The following is an 18,152-nucleotide window of genomic DNA, read 5'->3' as shown; positions in this document are numbered from 1 at the left end:
TGCCCCAGCTGTCAAGCAGCCAGTTGTGTCAGTTTTGGATGGCCAGCCAGAGGTGGCATAATACATGCTGCAGCCCCTGGTAGGCCCTGGGTACACCTATGCCCTGGGTACCTAAGGTACACTGTACAGGGACTGATAAGGTGACCCAGTATCCAATTTAGATATGTACCTAAGGTACATGGAATCCATTTTACAGAGAGAGCAGTAGGCCTGGGGCCCTGAATAGCAGGGGCCCAGGTCAACTAAGTCAAAAAACCAGCAAAACACCAGGCAAAAAGTTGGGGGCAACCATAGTCAGGGATCTACCTTCCTACAGGTGGCATGGGGGTTGGGGGGCACCAAATGGTCCTCTGCCACAAGCCACATGGGCTCATGTGCCCTGGGGTGCTTTTCTGTGACCATTTATCAGGAGCAGCAGGAGTCTTCCTTGATACAGTCTCAGTTTCTGTCCAAGTGTCCAGACGGTTGAAGAATGTCTTGGTTTCAGAGTTGCGACTTGTTCCACAATGAATCTGAGGACCCACTCACAGAGGAGCCCGTAAATACCCAAGGAAAGGGGTTAGAACAACTCAGGGGTACCTCCCAGAGGAGGGCCTGGACAGAGGGAAGGATACTCCCCTGTCCTTTGTCCAGTTTCACGCTAAAGCAGAAACCATGGGTTCCTGAACTGGCTCAAACTGGAGTATGCAAGGAGGGCACCAAAAGTGCCCCTCAATACAGTCTGGTGGTGCTGTAAAGCGCCCACCCCCCAGACCAATATGCCAAGTACTGTCTGGGAGGTGGACCTACCTCTGTGTGACAGGAAACCTATTTTTCTACCTTCCCCTGCTCGAGCCTGGCTCAGCAGCAGGAGGGCAGAACAGTGTTTCTGGTTGGCGGTGTAGGAGAGTAGGGTCTGCAATCCTATGATCACCCAGATTTTTTGCTTTTTGCTCCACTGGTTTACGACTTTCCCTGGCTGTGGGCCTGCTAATCAGACCCACAGCCTAGCTGTTCTCTCTATTCCAAATTGTACCCAGGTACTGAATTGGCACTGGGCCCTTTCCAAGTCCCTGTACCCAGGGCTGAGGTGTACCCAGAAGTCTCCCAGGGGCTGCAGCATGTATTATGCCACCCCTGGACTGACTAACCAAACAGACACAACTGGCTGCTTGACAGCTGGGGGCAAGGTGGTGTACTCACCCTTTGCTTTAGACATAGTATCCCTATATCTAAACCTAAATGGACACACAGATCTCCTATCAGTCACTCCTATAGCAGGCCTTAACAATCCTGAAGGCAGAGTGCTTGGAATCGTGTGAGATAGTGCTCTGGCATGAGCTGAGCCTGTCTGCGGCTTTCGGGATCCATCCCTTAGCCGTTTCCATGATATCGCATACCATATACTCTTAAGTGCAATATAATCCTCGCGGTTATATGCCAACTCTGGTATCGCTTTATCAAAACATGTCGAGTAAGGTGTCATACGAATTGGAATACTAACCCCTCGCCAATTCTGGCGACGGGGTTAGCATTCCACCCTTCTAGAGGGACACGACATGTATGTAACCTGTAACCCCGGTTAAAGTCAGACATAGCCTTAGCTCCACAAAATGGATGCTGCCACCGAGACACAAGTCTGCCCTCCTGCTGCTGGGAGTCCTCCCAGAGCAGGAGGCAAGGACAAAGGGTTTCCTGTCAGGGGGGGTGCCAGCACCGTCCCAGACAGGATTTTGTGTATCCTAGGTAGGCAGGGCTTTAGAGGAAGGTGACTGCAAGTGGCACCCCGGTGCTCACTGTGCATAGGCCGGCTGAAACCAGTTCCAGGGGCACTCCAGCCCCTGGCCTGGGGAAAGCCCACCAAAGGAGAGGGGTGTAACCACCCCCCTCCTAGTCCCACCCATAGGGCAGGACTTAGTCGCGTGCCAGCCCCTTTTTGCAGGATAAAGGTAGGAACTGGCCCCCTTCCAAATTAGATCATCTTTGAATCCTGAAACTACTTTCCACGAAAGGAACTCAAGACTTCTTCCCAAGATTCTCCCTTGTGACTAAGGAGTAGTCACCCTGCAGCAGCAGGCACCAACCAAGCATCGCGGTTTGTTGCCAGTCTCTCTTTCGGATCAAGACTGCTCCAGCATGACGAGAACCGGCTTCCCTGGCACCTCTGACCTCAACCTGCATCATCAGCCCAGCTGTGATCCGTGGGTGTGACGAGACCTCGAGGGACCGGCCATCTTCAGAACTGCACAACGCTTGTCCAGCATGACACCCGAGTGACCCTCGACTGAGTGCTTTGGGGTAAGAGAAGCCCCGACCCTGAGCAGCTCCAGCACCGAAGTTCAGCCCCCCTGCATCCACGAGATCTGCGTGGGGCCCTTCTGCTCTTTGCTGCCAACCGCGTTGTCCAGGTCGCTTGCCCGTTGGCTAGTGACCCCTTCACGACGCTCCACGATGACAACTACTGCTGGTCTGGTTGCTCCAGACTAGCCCTTGCTCCCCTCCAACAGAGGAGCACCCTGGACCCTCCTGGTCCACTCAAGACGCCATTTTAGGTCCACCGCGTGGGCCTTGCATTTGCCAAGACTTGTTGCCCAATCCTGGGTCCAGCGACGTCGACAGCAAGAACCTTTGTGGGACAGCTCGCACCTCCATCCTGGTCGCCGACAACGCCTCCTGGTCCGAGAGACTGCAGAGCCCAGCAGCGCCCACTCACCTGACTGCGGTGACTTCGCCCGGTGCCATCCTGGTGCCCACTTAATCACTGGCTAGTGATTCAGAACTTGGTCCCCTCTGCTTTCAGGTCTTCTTCTTCCCTGATCCAGGCTTGGATCACTCCGAACTTTCTTCACTGGCCGCCTGCCAGCAACTCTTTCTTCAGGCTCCTGGTTCATCAACGAAGACACCCGACGACACTTGAACCCTATGCAGCCGCAGCCCCTGGGCTAGGTAAACCGAGTACTCCGGTGCTCCAGCGTAGGCCCTCTCTCTAAGTGTCTAGATCCACTTTCGTTTTTGACCTACCTAGTCGGGTTCGCCCGAAAACACTAACTTTGCATTTACTAGGATCCATAGACTTTGTTCCGCATTACGCGTGAGAGTTCCCACTCTGCACACGACGTCCCTAGGTCTCCTGCTAGCAATCTAAAGGTTCAGTAGTCCAGTCCTAGCGATCCCAAAGCCTATGAGAGTAGTACTTACCTGCTAGTAATTTCGCATTCCACTTTTGTAGTATATGGTTTTTCGTGCCCCTCGGGCATTTGTGTAAATTGTGCGACTTAAAGTATTTTCTTAAGAGTTTTGTTGTGTGCTTAGCTCCCTGTCTCATAAAGAGCCAGGGTAGTCTTGTTATAAATAAATATCTGTTTATTTTCATAACAACTTGTGTGGTGTCCTTTCACTTGGTGTTCAAGGGGTAATGTGGTGGTAAAACAGCTGGCTTAACACGCCCTCTAGAGTCTTAGCCTTAGACTGCTCGTATCCATGCTACTAGGATAACTGGTCTATAAGGTTGACTTACAACCAATCATCAATATGGGTTGTTTGGACTGATACAAAGTGCTCACTAGAATAGTGAACATTATATATCAGGCCAACTTCTCACAGGCGGCACCACTAGCTTGCTGGCAGACACTGATAGGCTGTTACCGGAACTACAGGAGGCTGCTCTAAACATCCCTCCAGTACCTGGCATCATACCTCCAACACTGGAATCGGTGTTGAGGGTATGATTCCAAAATGTTTGATACCAAAAATGACCAGGTACAGTGCAGCCATTATGTAGTTAGACATCTCGTAATGACTGTTAACCACTATGTCTTAAAATGGTTGACCACACTTACACAGCCTGGAGAATCGACTCCAGGGTTTGTAGGGGTGTATTTCTAATGCTGGGGCACACTTACAATTGAGCACCTTGCCCTCAGGGCTGAAGGGCCTTCCATAGGGATGACTTGTAGGTTTTAAGTGAAGTGACCAAGCACCAACTCTCTCAGGCTGGAATGGTAGGCTGATAGTCATAGTTGGAGTAGACTTCCATGGGTGGCAAAGTACATGCTGCAGCCCAGTGGAAACCCCTGGTGAACCTATGCCCTGGGTAACTCAGTACCATGCGATACAAAAGGGGATGATGGACGGAGCGTTTGAGCAAATCAAACACTCAACCCCAGTCATCTGATCTGGGTTTAATCCATCACCATTCTTTAGCTCACTCAGCCACCCCAGTTCAGACATGGCCATATGCAAATTAGTCTGACCCTGTGCCTCATGGGAACAGTCCAGCGCGAACTGCCAAGCCATGTCTTCCCTGGACCGGAAACAAGCATCCTGGGGCCGGTTTCGGATTCATAATCCTCATCAGCCAGGCTACCTTGAATCCAGTGGCCAAGTGAGCAAGGGACTCACGTCTGAGCATACCCTGCCAACTTAGGGCGAACAAAGCGATACAAAAGGGGATGATGGACGGAGCGTTTGAGCAAATCAAACACTCACCCCCAGTCAACTGATCTGGGTTTAATCCATCACCATTCTTTAGCTCACTCACCCACCCCAGTTCAGACATGGCCATATGCAAATCAGTCTGACCCTGTGTCTCATGGGAACAGTCCAGCCCGAACTGCCAAGCCATGTATTCCCTGGACCGGAAACAAGCATCCTGGGACCGGTTTCGGATTCATAATCCTTATCAGCCAGGCTATCTTGAATCCAGTGGCCAAGTGAGCAAGGGACTCACGTCTGAGCATACCCAGCCAACTTAGGGCGAACAAAGCGATACAAAAGGGGATGATAGACGGAGCATTTGAGCAAATCAAACACTCGCCCCCAGTCAACTGATCTGGGTTTAATCCATCACCATTCTTTAGCTCACTCAGCCACCCCAGTTCAGACATGGCCATATGCAAATCAGTCTGACCCGGTGCCTCATGGGAACAGTCCAGCCCGAACTGCGAAGCCATGTCTTCCCTGGACCGGAAACAAGCATCCTTGGACCAGTTTCGGATTAATAATCCTTATCAGCCAGACTATCTTGAATCCAGTGGCCAAGTGAGCAAGGGACTCACATCTGAGCATATCCTGCCAACTTAGGGCGAACAAAGCAATACAAAAGGTGATGATGGACGGAGCGTTCGAGCAAATCAAACACTCACCCCCAGTCAACTGATCAGGTTTTAATCCATCACCATTCTTTAGCTCACTCAGCCACCCAGTTCAGACATGGCCATATGCAAATCAGTCTGACCCTGTGCTTCATGGGAACAGTCCAGCCCGAACTGCCAAGCCATGTCTTCCCTGGACAGGAAACAATCTTCCTAGGACAGGTTTCTGGCATTTCAGCCGTCTTCAGCCAGGCTTGCTTGAATCCAGTGGCAAAGTGAGCAAGGGACTCACGTCTGAGCATACCCTGCCAACGTATGGCGAACAAAGCGGTACAAAAGGGGGTGGTGATGGACGGAGCATCTGAACCAAGTCAATTCACAGCCTCTCAGAGAATGGTATTGCTTGGGTATTTGATTCTAAGATAAGGTATCTGCAGCTTGATGTCTATCAGATGGACATTTTACTTAACTTTGGCAATGCCTAATCTGGTAGAGACCTGATTTAGCCACAGATTCCTATCGACCCACCCATCCTCCCTTTTCTGCAAACTGAGGACCCTGTTGTCTCCTGGGTTTCCTCTTTGCAGTCTACTTATGTTCTTACATTCTGTACTTGTTGATATGTCTTTTCTCCTATTGGCAAACTGTCTCCAGAGTCTGTTTATCTACGTGGCTCTGCATTGTTAGTGCGGTAATAGCCGCAAAAGAAACTAACATCGGCGTGTCGGGGGAGGGCTTATATGGACCTCATTGATGTCACTTCTGGGAGACAGCGTTGCTACGGAGTCGCTGGACACCCTCTGCCGACCCGTGGAGGTACTGCTGGGAAACAAATTCGAATCCAGTCTGGTGTAGGGGGGATTCTAAGATAAGGAATCTGCGGCTAGATCCTGTCTCTACCAGATACTGTATTAGGTAAGTAAGGTGTAGAAGGTAAGTAACTTTTCCTTTATGCCCAAAGTTGCTATCCTTATCAATCTTATGCAGCCATAAGAAGGCTGCATACTCTTTTGGTTTGGTAACAGTGGCTTCAAGATTATATTGGAACCTATGTTATACATTATTAAGGCAAAATGCACTGTTTCAAATTATTTGTCCTAGAAAACTCCCATGTGAAAATTTAATATGCAAAATATGAGTGATTTTTGGTAGTGTGCTATAGATATTGTGGGAAAGAATAATGTTGCAATATTGAGGAAACAGAGATACCAATTGTTTTTCTTTTGGGCTGCGACACAGGAATTGAATGGTAAAATGTGATGATATGGAAACAATAAAATGTAATTGTGGTTGGAAGGTTTAGGAAATAGCACGATTGCTGATCGGGTATAAGGGCAATTGAAGGAAAATGAATTGAAAGGGAAATTGGGTTTTACATTTTGTGCTGAAGATATATGTTGGTAGGAAGCGATAGTACATTGCAGATAGTTGCTTAGAATAGTAAGACTGATGGGATGATTTGATTTTACGCGGTAGAAGCGATAGAAAGCAGACTAAGACTCTCCAAGTAGAAGGGAGGTGGGCTTGGATAAACAGACAAGTGTTACAAGATAGTTGCAGTCTCCCCAGTTAATGAGAATGTTGTTAGATACTAAATATCTTGTTTGGTAAAATGCAAGGATGCTGAATAACATTATGAAAATGGGAGTTTGGAACGTATGACGTATATTGCAGAGCAGCCTAGTATTTCGTTTGCAAGGAGGATATGAGTAAAAAGGTAACACAGAATATTAAAGAATTGCTGTAGCAAATGTGATAAAGAGGAGAGGACATGGGAAATGCATGTCTAATCAATATACCCTTCAATAGCTTTAACTTAAATTCTACGTTGTGCTCTTGATTTCTTAGGCATGATGCAAAACGGAGAAGATCTGAAGAATTTCGCCCTCAGAATTACCATCAGCAGCAGGACTTTAGGCGAATGCCAGATCATAGGCCTCCAGTGTACCATGGCCAGGGTCCTGCTGACCAGTACCGATCTTTTCAATCGGACCAACAAGGAGGGGAATATAAATCACCACCCAGACCCCATGTTTCTGCTGTCTCAGATCCTCGCTCCCCTCCACCTCAAAAATCCCCACATGAATCAAAGCCATCACATGACAAGTCCTTGGAACAGAAAAATGCAGATTTTAACTGGAATGTTCATAAAACATAAAGATGAATGGCAAAAACCTGGCCTTTTGATCGGACATAACTGTGTCCGTTGCAGTTATATAAACTTTAAACTGAGAAGAAGCTGCTATGTAATAGATGGTTAACTCGGGGGTCAACTGATATCAGATTGCCAGTAGCCAAGTGTGTGTGAAATGTTGCTTTGGTAAATTAAGAGCTGATGTCACACAGGGGCAATAAGACTTCGTCTGTGAAGATTTTCAGCTGTCAGTGATTTTCAAGATATTTATTTTTCATTTCTCTTGATGATTGGGAGACTACATTACCCAACCATTTCTCCTACCTTGTAGGAAAATGTGTATTTTATTTTTCTATTCAAGAAGGATGCTGGACTCTTGATAAGAAATTTGCAGTCATCATGCGGTTGTTGTAGGGCTGATGGGACATTAGTAGAATTCATCAGGGTTCCACAATAATGGCATATGAAACTGTTCTATTCCAGTTGATGCTGGAAAGACCAAGTTATTCATGTTTTTGCACAACTTGAACCCATGTCAGAAACTAGGTGGTGGAAGGATTTGTCGGATGTAGCCATTTATGTGAATTTGAAATTTTGGCAAGGTGAGTGAACTGAGTCTGTAGAGAATAGAGCCTTTTGGAACAACAATGCCTATTCTCCAACAAGAAATAACACTTTAGATGTAGTCCATGCACATTTCACTAGTTTATTAGTCATTGTTCTTAGACAAATTCGTTTCCCTTCTTAGTGTCCCATAGATATCTCAGGATTCCCGAACCCGATGTTGAATCATATATTCTGGAGATAGAAGATATATTTTCACAGAGGACGAGTACATGAATGCAATTCTCAGTGGGCCTTCTAATATTGAAACAACTAGAAGATTTGCTCAAGCTTTTATTTAGAAAGTTAACGAAAAACACTAATGTGAAATGCCTTACTGCTTAGCTAACACTGGGAGCTATGTCAGTAAAGTTGTTTTCAGGGAACAGGCATGACGTTTGGGAGCTTGTAAGGAAGAGTCTCCTGGAGAGGATCTTTGGAGCTTGCACAACGGCAGATCCTTTCCACCTGATCCAAAGGTGACAGTCCACCTAAAGGTGAACTTCTATTCCTTTAATTTTTGACCTATTTAAGATCTATTAAAATCTCTTTTGCTATGGGTTTGAGTGAAAGAGGTGGTGACTAAGGGATTAATGAAACTGCAGATGTACTGTACCTAATTTGTGAGGCTTTATTTCTAAACATATATTAGGGAGTTATATAATTATATGTAACCTCTTTAAGGATACCTTGCCCCAGATACCAAATGTTTAAGTTTTTTTCTTTGCCATTTGTGAGCCAACTACATGTTATTTTCTCCTTGAAAACGATTTATGTCCACATTATTAAATACTTAAGTGTAGGAATATGAGGATAGACATCAAGGGGACATTTCATACCGTTTTAGGGTAGGTGAACGAACCTTTTAATTTCTCTCTTAAATTAAAAAGCATTTCACTTTTATTTATAATGTCCACTCAGGCGTTCTAATCCTGAAGTATTATAGCTTGGTGATTAATAATCGGTAGACTTTCATGTCTGGACGGAGTTTGGAATTTAAATGCAATGGGTAGATGTATGACAAAGTGGTATTGCTGAAGATATATATATATTGTTAACTTTCTATGACACTTTTGTGAAGAATTTATGGAGGTTTCACTAATGGTATGACCTTTAAGGAAAAACAGCAGCCGTAGGGCCTGTAAAAATATTTCTGACTTGTTTACACCAAAGCTTACTCACCAAGAGGTTTTGTTATAAACGGAGTAATGGTGAAGCCCTCAGCCATAACTGAAAAATGTTAGATGTTGAGAAACTCTTCAAGTCCCTATTGTACAAGTCTGTTTGTTAGTCTGCCATAGAATGTCAGCCCCATAGTGCCTTAGAAAAGAATGTTTGAATCTTGGATATGGACTTGTATTGAATATATCTCCTGAACTCGACAGCATATATTATCTGGTCAGAAAAAGGATGTGGCGTGGCATTGTAAAAAGTGCAATGGACAGAAAGAGTCCATGTAAACTTTTGCAGATATCATAGAATTCTAACCTGCAGATTTGGTTGACCTCTCCTGTTCATTGCACTAGAATAGAAATTTAGTTGATTTCAAAGAGCCTTAACATGGCCGTGATGAAGTTTGTTTGACAGCAAGCATCCATTTATGAATAATAACCACAGAACAGGCATCCAAACGAACAAGTGAAAGTAGCTCTGAGCTCATGCACATCTGTTTTCCATTTCTCAGATATCTAGCGAAATTGAGTTATAGCTGAAGAAAAAACGAAAGCCCAAATAAATTGACTCCCCTCACTGTTGTGTTCAAATGAGAGGGCAGATCATCCTGCCTGTGTGCAGGCAATGAGGAAAGTGTTACTTACCTAATTAGATAGTATGATGTTGAAATATATACATCCCCTCTCATGGTTTAAGATGAGAACGTTTTCATTGACTGTGAAGAAGAGCCGAAGTATTCAGAAAAAATATTGTTATAATTGGATCACTAACAAAAGTATAATATTAGGAAATATGTACATTTTAGGTTCCTATTCCTGCCGTTTCTAAATATTATAACAATGCGTGCCATTGCAAATAGGAGTACTGATCCACTCAGTGTTAATGTATATCAAGTGTGTCTGCAGTAATTTTATTCTAAGGTGGCAAGATGGCAATGTGGGGCAACTATAACCCTCCTCTCTCAAACTTTTCAAATTTAAAATCAAGTTCAGATTTTTAAAGGAAACACTCTTGCAGACAGCAAAACAAATCATGAACTCATTTTGGCAGTTAAAAATGATTTGAATTTTATGGTACAATATGATCCTGTTCATCAGGTATTTTTTCTTATAGTAACTACAAGAACAATTTGTAAATTAAAACAAACGTATAATAAAGGAATCGAAAGTAGAACTTTCTTTTCATGCAGTGAACAGGTTTTAGCTGTCCGGTGTAAGTGTTTATGAAAAGCTGTTGGCTCTGATCATTATTTAATAGGGTCTAGATTATGTAGATAATCACTTTACATATAAAATAAGTAATGCCTGATACTATCCACTCACTCCTAGTATACATGCATTGGACTATTGCAGATAAAACAGTGTTATTTTCCAATCTAGTTACCATTTTATTATTGACAAGATTTGAAAGAGTCCTTGTTGACATATTTGTTGCTATGGAAAATATTACAGTTGTCTAGAGTTGAGAGAGAGGAGGTGTAACCATACGCAAGATTTCAATTATGTTTTCGGAGAAAAGTCCGGTCTACTTATAATTATGTATGTATTTTGAAAGCCTGTATCTAGTAGTTAACTAAATCCATTTCACAGGAATGCAGTATTTGCTAAAGAGAGACAGTAAAGCAATGGTTTGCTTTTTATGTTTGACAAAAACCAAAAGAAGTTACATTTTTTATAACTCACCCAGTCCTTGAATCTCATGCAAACGTCTACAGAGTGAGTCAACAGCGAAATCATAAAAGGTCATGCAATAAGAGGGAGTTGGTAAAGCAGCACCCAAAATGGAAAGAACGATTTTTTCCAGAACTTCATCTGAGAGTGAAATGTTGTAGTCTGGATAAAGTCGACTTGTTTTTCATGTTCTCAACCCGTGTGGAGCGTCGTTTAAAAAAAAAACCCTGTCAATGAAAACAACATTAATTTATATTTGAGAGAAAGCCACTGTCCTAGTGCTTTATGGTGTAAATATATTGTTTATATAGTATGTACTAAATTTTCCTACATTGTAAAGCAGATGTACCTTGATTCTTGTATATTAAAAGTATTATTGAGATGTTAAGACTACTGAAGACTCATGGTGTTTGACGCATGCCCCATATATCATTTATTGGTACAACTAAGATATATTTGAATGTAAATAGAGATTTCCAAAAGCACCCAATAGGTTTTCATGAGGTCCGGTGGATGTTTGAGTAGTGGAAGCACAGAATCCTATGGTAAATTACGTATCTGAAAGAGACACATTAGTGATAGATTCCTTACCTTAGAATATCCACAGACGTCAGAATGGTTCCGGAAATTTTGCTTAGCAGTACCCCTGTGCGTCAGTAGGTGGCGTCCTGCGGCTCTGCGTCCGTCACTGGCATCATCAGCGCCGAGATGACATCACGGAGTGTACTTAGGCGCCACCCATGCGCTGACGTCAGTTCTTTCTTTTTCCGCGTCAGTAAGCGCAGATCCGGATTGAGCACGTATTTTAGTCACTTTTTGACTACCAATTTGAGACTTTTGTCAATCCCTTTTTTCTCCTGGTGCACGTAGGGATGCCCGGCTTGAAGTCTTGTGGGGCCTGTTGCCGTAGTATGTAGGTGGCGGACCCCCGTGATGTTTGACTCTACTGCCTGGAGACCGACCACGACTTTCGGGACTGTCGAGCCATGGCCCCTGGGCCTTGCAGGAGCGGCGCAGGAAGTTGCTGGAGGTCCAACATTTGTCACGCCGCCGCTCCTCGGGCTCCAAGTCTTCACCGTTGGATTCCGGTAAGCAGCGCCATAAAAGGAAGACGAAGAAGCCTTTTCTCTCTCCGACGTTCGCCCATGCGGTTGCTCTGGACCCTGGGAGTCCTGCGGCCTACCCGCCATATCCGGGTCCATCGGCGACTCCCGAACAGGTGCAAGAGTTCCTTGCTGCCATGGGCCGCCTTTTTAGGCCTCGGGCTCCCACCAGCGCTCTTTCTGGCCCCACGGTCCCATGTCCAGATCCTGTTGGCCCAGCGGCTCCGCCACAGGCGCCAGCCCCAGCGCCACAGGATCCTGCGCCATTGGCACCGGCCCGGCGCCACGAGGTGCAGCGTTGCCGGCCCCGGTGCCGCCCTCGACTCCACCCCTGTTGCCGCACTGGGTGCCGTTTATCCCTCCTTTGCCCCGGTTCCAGGACCATTTTGTTCCACCCTGGGATCCGCATTGGGAGGTGGCGCCTGTCCGGCCCCGGCTGGCGCCGTTCTCGGCGCCATTCGTCCCGGCTCCGGCTCCGGCTCTGCCGCCGCGACCGCCCGCCTCTACGCCAGAAGCAGACGAAGACTGGGAAGGGTCCGAGGACCCTCTTGCCCAGCAATGTGACTCCGAGCAAGATTGGGTGGATGACTTGGAGGATGCAGACAACCGCGATGTCGCCTCTCCCCTGCCTACAACGGAAGAAGGTGCTTCCTACACGATGGTACTCCGTCGGGCTGCTGAGGCCTTTAACCTTGACCTCCCCACAGTGGCCCTCAAGACCAACCTCCTCACCGAGGTGCTCCAGACTGCATCTGCTTCGTCGGAGCCGTTGCTTCCCTTCAATGACGCCCTTACCGACGTCCTCTTGGGCACTTGGTCGAGGCCGGCCACATGGCCCTGGTGGATAAAAACGTCACCAGGCGCCACCGACCGGCGCCCGGTGAACCCGCCTTTTTGACCACTCGCCCTACGCCTGAGAGCCTGGTCATGCAGGCCTTGACGTCACAGAGTGCTTTCCCCTATGGCCCGCCGGATAAGGACTCTAAAAGACTGGACCAGTTTGGGAAGCGGTGTTCTCTTCGGCCAGCTTAGGGCTGCCGTCGGTGAACACCGCATGCCTGTTGGGCTGCTACTCCCACGCGGTGTGGGATGCCGTTGCTCAAGTGTTGCCTCAGTGTCCTGAGGAGGTGCAGGCTGTCCTTTCTCAGGCAATTGCTGAGGGTAATGATGTAGCTAAGTTCGCCATTCGGTGTAGGTTGGACACCGCTGACTCATTGGGCAGCGCGATTTCTACGACGGTGGCGTTGCGGCGCCACGCCTGGTTGCGTTCGACTGGGTTTTCGCCCGATGTCCAGAGCTCACTCATGGACATGCCTTTTGATGGCACCCGCCTGTTTGGCGAAAAGGCTGACAGTGCACTGGAGTGCTTTGAGGACTCGTGGGCTACAGCCAAGTCCCTAGGGCTTTCTACTAAGAGCTCGGCCTCTCCTGGTTCTGGTTCCTTTCGTGGCCAAGGTAGAGGCAGCCAGGTGCGCCCATCCACCAAGCCTGTGCAGAACCAGCCCCAGCGCGGCCTTGGTTGCGGTTTACACAGGGGTGAGTCGGGAAACCAGCGTGCGGGTTTGTCCACCTCCACCCCCGCTGCTTCCACCTCCAAACCTTCCTAATCTGAGCTTCCGGGAGCACCCCACGCCCGTGAATGGCAGGATCCGCCACCACCTCCCCCACTGGCGCAAGATTACATCAAACAAGTGGGTGCAGCAGATAATCTGCAGAGGTTACTCCCTTCCCTTTCAGTCCTCCCCTCCAGCCATTCACGGCCCTCGTGGCCAAGGAGGCCATCAAGTGCGTTCCTGGCCCAGAAGTGGGGAGTGGTTGCTATTCCCACTACTTTCTGGTCCCCAAGAAGGAAAAGGGGGACTTGCGTCCCATCTCGGACCTCAGGAACGTCAATCGCTTTCTCCGGAAGGAGAAGTTCAAAATGTTGACTTTGGCTCAGGTCTTGGCTGCCCTCGACCCTGGAGACTGGATGGTAGCGTTGGACTTGCAGGATGCATATTTTCACATTCCCGTCCTGCTGGCCCACCGGCATTACCTGCGGTTCACGGTCGGTCAGGAGCATTTCCAGTTTACCATGCTCCCCTTCGGCCTTACTAGCGCCCCTCAGGCTTCACCAAAGTGATGGCGGTGGTCGCATCTCATCTGCGCAGGTCAGGGGTGTAAGTCTTCTCCTACCTCGACAACTGGTTGTTAAAGGCGGGCTCGCCCCAGGCAGTCGTCACCTTCTGACTATGGCCGACCTCCTGCATTTGCTGGGGTTCTCTATTAACGTGCCGAAGTCGCACCTGAGTCCCTCTCAGAAGCTCCCCTTCATCGGAGAGGTTCTGGATTCGACGCAGTTTCGGGTTTATCCTCCTGAGCAGCCAGTCTGGGATATTCAGGCTATAATTCCAATCTTTCAGCCTCTGTCCCGGGTTGTAGTCAGGATGACCCTCCGGCTCCTGGGCCTGATGGCTTCCTGCATCCTGTTAGTGTAACATGCCAGATGGCATATACGGAGCAGTGGGACCTGAAGTTCCAGTGAGCGCCGCATTAGGGCAACCTGTCAGATCATGTCCAGATCTCGGAGGGCACTGCATGACACTTGCAATGGTGGCTCACAAATCGTGATTGGGTCAATGGCAGATCCCTCTCCCTTCCCCAACCAGAGCACATAGTAGTGACGGATGCGTCCCTCCTGGGATGGGAAGGCCACTTGGGAGAGGCGGAGATCAGAGGCCTCTGGTCTCCGGCGGAGTCCCGGCTCCATATCAACCTTCTGGAGCTGCGGGCATTCCGACTTGCACTGAAGGCATTCCTTTCCTCTGTCCGAGGAAGTGTACTGCAGGTGGGTGTTCACGGACAACACCCCCGCCATGTGGTATTGCAACAAACAGGGTGCGGTGGGGTCATGGACCCTATGTCTGGAGGCTGTGCGCCTCTAGACATTGCTGGAACATCAAGGCATTACCTTGGTGGTTCAACACCTGGCAGGTTCTCTGAAAGCCAGGGCGAACGAACTCAGCCGCCAGTGCATGATGGATCACGAATGGCGTCTGGATTCGGACGTGGTGCAAGGTCTCTTTCTGCAGTGGGGCGAGCCCTGGTTAGATCTAATTTCCACCGAAGAGAACGTGCAATGTCATCAGTTCTGCGCGTTGGAATTTTCCAAGGCGGCACTCGCTCGGAGACACTTTTCGCCTCGAGTGGAGCTGCGGTCTGTTGTACTCTTTTCCGCTTATACCACTTTTGCCCTGAGTGCTGAAGAAGATCAGGTGCGACCGGGCCCAAGTCAATCTTGTGGCTCCGGACTGGGCTCGAAGCTACTCAGTATGAGCATCGATCCCCCGATCCATCTGCCTCTTCGGGAGGATCTTCTGTCGCAGCAGTAGGGGACGGTCCTTCACCCGAACCTGTCCAGCCTCCACCTCCATGCGTGGAGATTGAGCGGCGACAATTGACGGCTTTTGACCTTCCTCCCGAAGTCTGTAATGTCATTCTGGCAGCCAGGCTTCCCTCCACGCCTGCCGATGGAACACATTTGTGGCATGGTGCACAGCAAAGGCTGTGAATCTCCTTTCTGCCCTTCTTTCTGAGGTTCTTCTGTTTCTTCTGTCTTTTGCCCAGCAGGGCTGTGCTCTAGGCACTATCAAAGTTATGTTTCTGCCATCTCTGCCTTTCTGAGGCTTCCTGATCAGCCTTCTCTTTTTAAGTCCCCGGTTGTTAACCGTTTCCTCAAAGGCATTACACACACGTTCCCTCCCGTGCCTTTCATAATGCCTCAGTGGGACTTGAATCTTGTCTTGACTTACCTGATATGCGCTCCCTTTGAGCGGCTTCACAACTGTCCTTTATGTCTTCTTACCTTAAAGACTGCTTTCCTTGTTGCTATCAACGCTGCCAGAAGAGTGAGGGAGCTCCAGGCTCTTTCTTCAAACCTCCTTTCCTATCTGTTTGTCCGAACAAGGTGTTTTAAGGACCCGTCCTTCTTTCTTGCCAAAGGTTGTCACGCCCTTCCACATCGGACAGACCATCACTTTGCCCACCTTCTTTCCGCCTCCGCATCCTTCCAGGGAGGAGGAGAGGCTCCACTGTCTGGACCCAAAACGTGCTCTTGCTTTCAATCTGCAGCGTACACAACAGTTCCGGGTGGATGATCAACTCTTTGTTGGCTACGTGGGCACCAAAAAAGGTCATACGGTGCACAAACGGACCATTTCCTGGTGGGTCGTTCTGTGCATCAAAGCCTGTTACTCCTTGGCCAAGAAGGAGCCTCCTGTGGGGCTGCGTACCCATTCGGCCAGGGCAATTGCAGCCACTACTGCCTTGGGACGCTGCATTCCCTTGCAGGACATTTGTCAGGCAGCTACGTGGGCCTCGCTGCACACGTTTACAAAGCACCACTGCCTTGACAGTCAGGACCAGAGAGACGGCTTCTTTGGCTGTTCTGTGATCCGTGACTTTCTGGTTTAATCCTGCTCGCAGACCCACCTCCGGGGTTGATATTGCTGTGGTATCTATTCTAAGGTAAGGAATCTATCACTAACTTATCTCTTTCAGATGCACAAGTTACTACTTGTGTAGCGATATATCTGTAAGAGACATTAGTTAGTGAAAGATTCCTTACCGCCCCACCCATCCTCCCTGTTCTGTGAACTGATTACTAGGGTTAAAGTCACCCCTATCAGGGACCTAGTTTTATGCACCAATGGTCAGTATCTTGCATGGCTCTGCGTTCCTGGCACGGAAAGTAGTGTACAGATCTGACGTCAGCACGCATGAGTGTCACCTAAGTACTCTCCGTGACGTCCTCTCAGCGCTGACGTCTCCCAGTGACGGACGTGGAGCCGCAGGATGCCACCTACTGACGCACAGGCGTACTGCTAAGCAAAACGTTCCGAATCCAGTCTGAGGATATTCTAAGGTAAGGAGTCTATCACTAACTGTCTCTTACAGATATATCGTTACACAAGTAGTAAATTGTGCGTAATCAGCCTCTGTTGTATGTCATATGATTTGCATTAATACAGCCCTGCAGCTTGCTGTAGCATGCTGTCCTGGCCATTAAAGGTTGACTAAAGAGCGGGGCTTTAATGGCTGGTCTAACTAATTACAGCAAACTAAAGTTATATATTGGTCCGCCCCATTAGGGAAAAATGTCTTAATTAAAAAAAAAGGGTGCCTCTGTGGAAACGCAGTGAGTTTACAACCCCTCATGCCTCTGAAGATGAGTGTCCTTCACAGCGCTTGCTGTGTGTGCACCTGATGGTAAACACACACAGAAGGAGCTGTGATTGTGTGCAGTCTTTCTCGACTCTGCCAAACTGTTTTTTTCTTTTTTTAAGGGAGCAAAGGTAGACAGAAACTGAGGAGCACACAGAAAAAGAAGTCCAAAAGAACTGTCAATTTTAAATGTATGAAAGAGTTCCTTTATTCTGTATTATTATTTTTTTTAAAACAGTCACAGTTCGATTTGCAACCATCCACGCCGTGACTCTGATGCGGAATAATTTTTTTTGCTAGGTTCACCACTTTTTGAACCAACACTCGTTCGTGTGAGAAGGAACTGATACAGCTTCCCTCACCATGACTCCAAGTACCGGAGCGCGACACGTCACTACTAGAAAATATAATACAATTTCATTGCTCTACGGAGGTTCACGATCAATTTAAGGTGGAATCGAGGCACTCGCACATAGTACCACCGAACCGACAGGACAACTGGAAATCCATATTGTTGAGACAAACTCTTTAAGGATCTGGGCACGCGCTACCGGTTTACATTTATTCGCCCTGAAGAAACTCCGTGGTATGGAGTGAAACGCGTTGGCTGATTTTTTGTTGCAAATCGAACTGACCTGTGTGTTTTTTTAAAACTAATAATACAGAATAAAGGAACTCTTTCATACATTTAAAATTGACAGTTCTTTTGGACTTCTTTTTCTGTGCGCCCCCATACAAGTCAAAAAAACTACCTGTGATCTGGTTAGCACAGCGACGCCAATTAGCAGCTGACGTCGAGGGTGGCTGCACACAAAACTCTCACATTTTTGGAACTGGGTTTCAGGTGCGGCATTGGAAGGTCCGCTGCTACAATTCTTGTGCACCAGAAACTGAGGAGCATTCTTTCGCCCTTCTTCCAAGGCTCTCTTTCTCACTCCCCAGCACTATCTGCATAACCCGTGGAATGACAACGGATAGTGAGAGTCACAGTGTGTGATTAGGATATTGGAAAGTTGGCAGAAGCAACACCTATACCTGTGTTTATAACCAGCTGCTGCTTCATTGCCTTCAGTAGAGCTCTCAACATTCCAGTGTTCAAATCTGCCTTTTAGTGTTGGGTTTGGAATATTGCAGCTTGTGTTTCTTTAAAGGTATGTTTCAGTTGCGGTTTCTAATGTGTATGGAATGACTCATA

General features: G+C 47.7%; 1 protein-coding gene across 2 annotated transcripts in view; it reads left to right on the top strand.

Annotated features, from left to right (window-relative positions):
- The window catches only part of CHD2 (chromodomain helicase DNA binding protein 2), a 2,197,496-nt gene extending 2,186,451 nt beyond the window's left edge, over positions 1-11,045 (top strand). For both annotated transcript variants that reach the window (XM_078683153.1, XM_078683151.1), the window contains one exon: positions 6,921-11,045. In XM_078683153.1, the coding sequence (XP_078539279.1) occupies positions 6,921-7,230 (310 nt within the window). In that variant the 3' untranslated portion in view covers positions 7,231-11,045. The remainder of the gene's footprint in view (positions 1-6,920) is intronic.
- The last annotated feature ends 7,107 nt before the right edge of the window (positions 11,046-18,152 follow it).

Source organism: Lissotriton helveticus, chromosome 3_1, assembly GCF_964261635.1.
Source record: "Lissotriton helveticus chromosome 3_1, aLisHel1.1, whole genome shotgun sequence".
Taxonomy (NCBI): Eukaryota; Metazoa; Chordata; class Amphibia; order Caudata; family Salamandridae; genus Lissotriton; species Lissotriton helveticus.
This window is presented reverse-complemented; position numbering and strand designations above follow the sequence as displayed.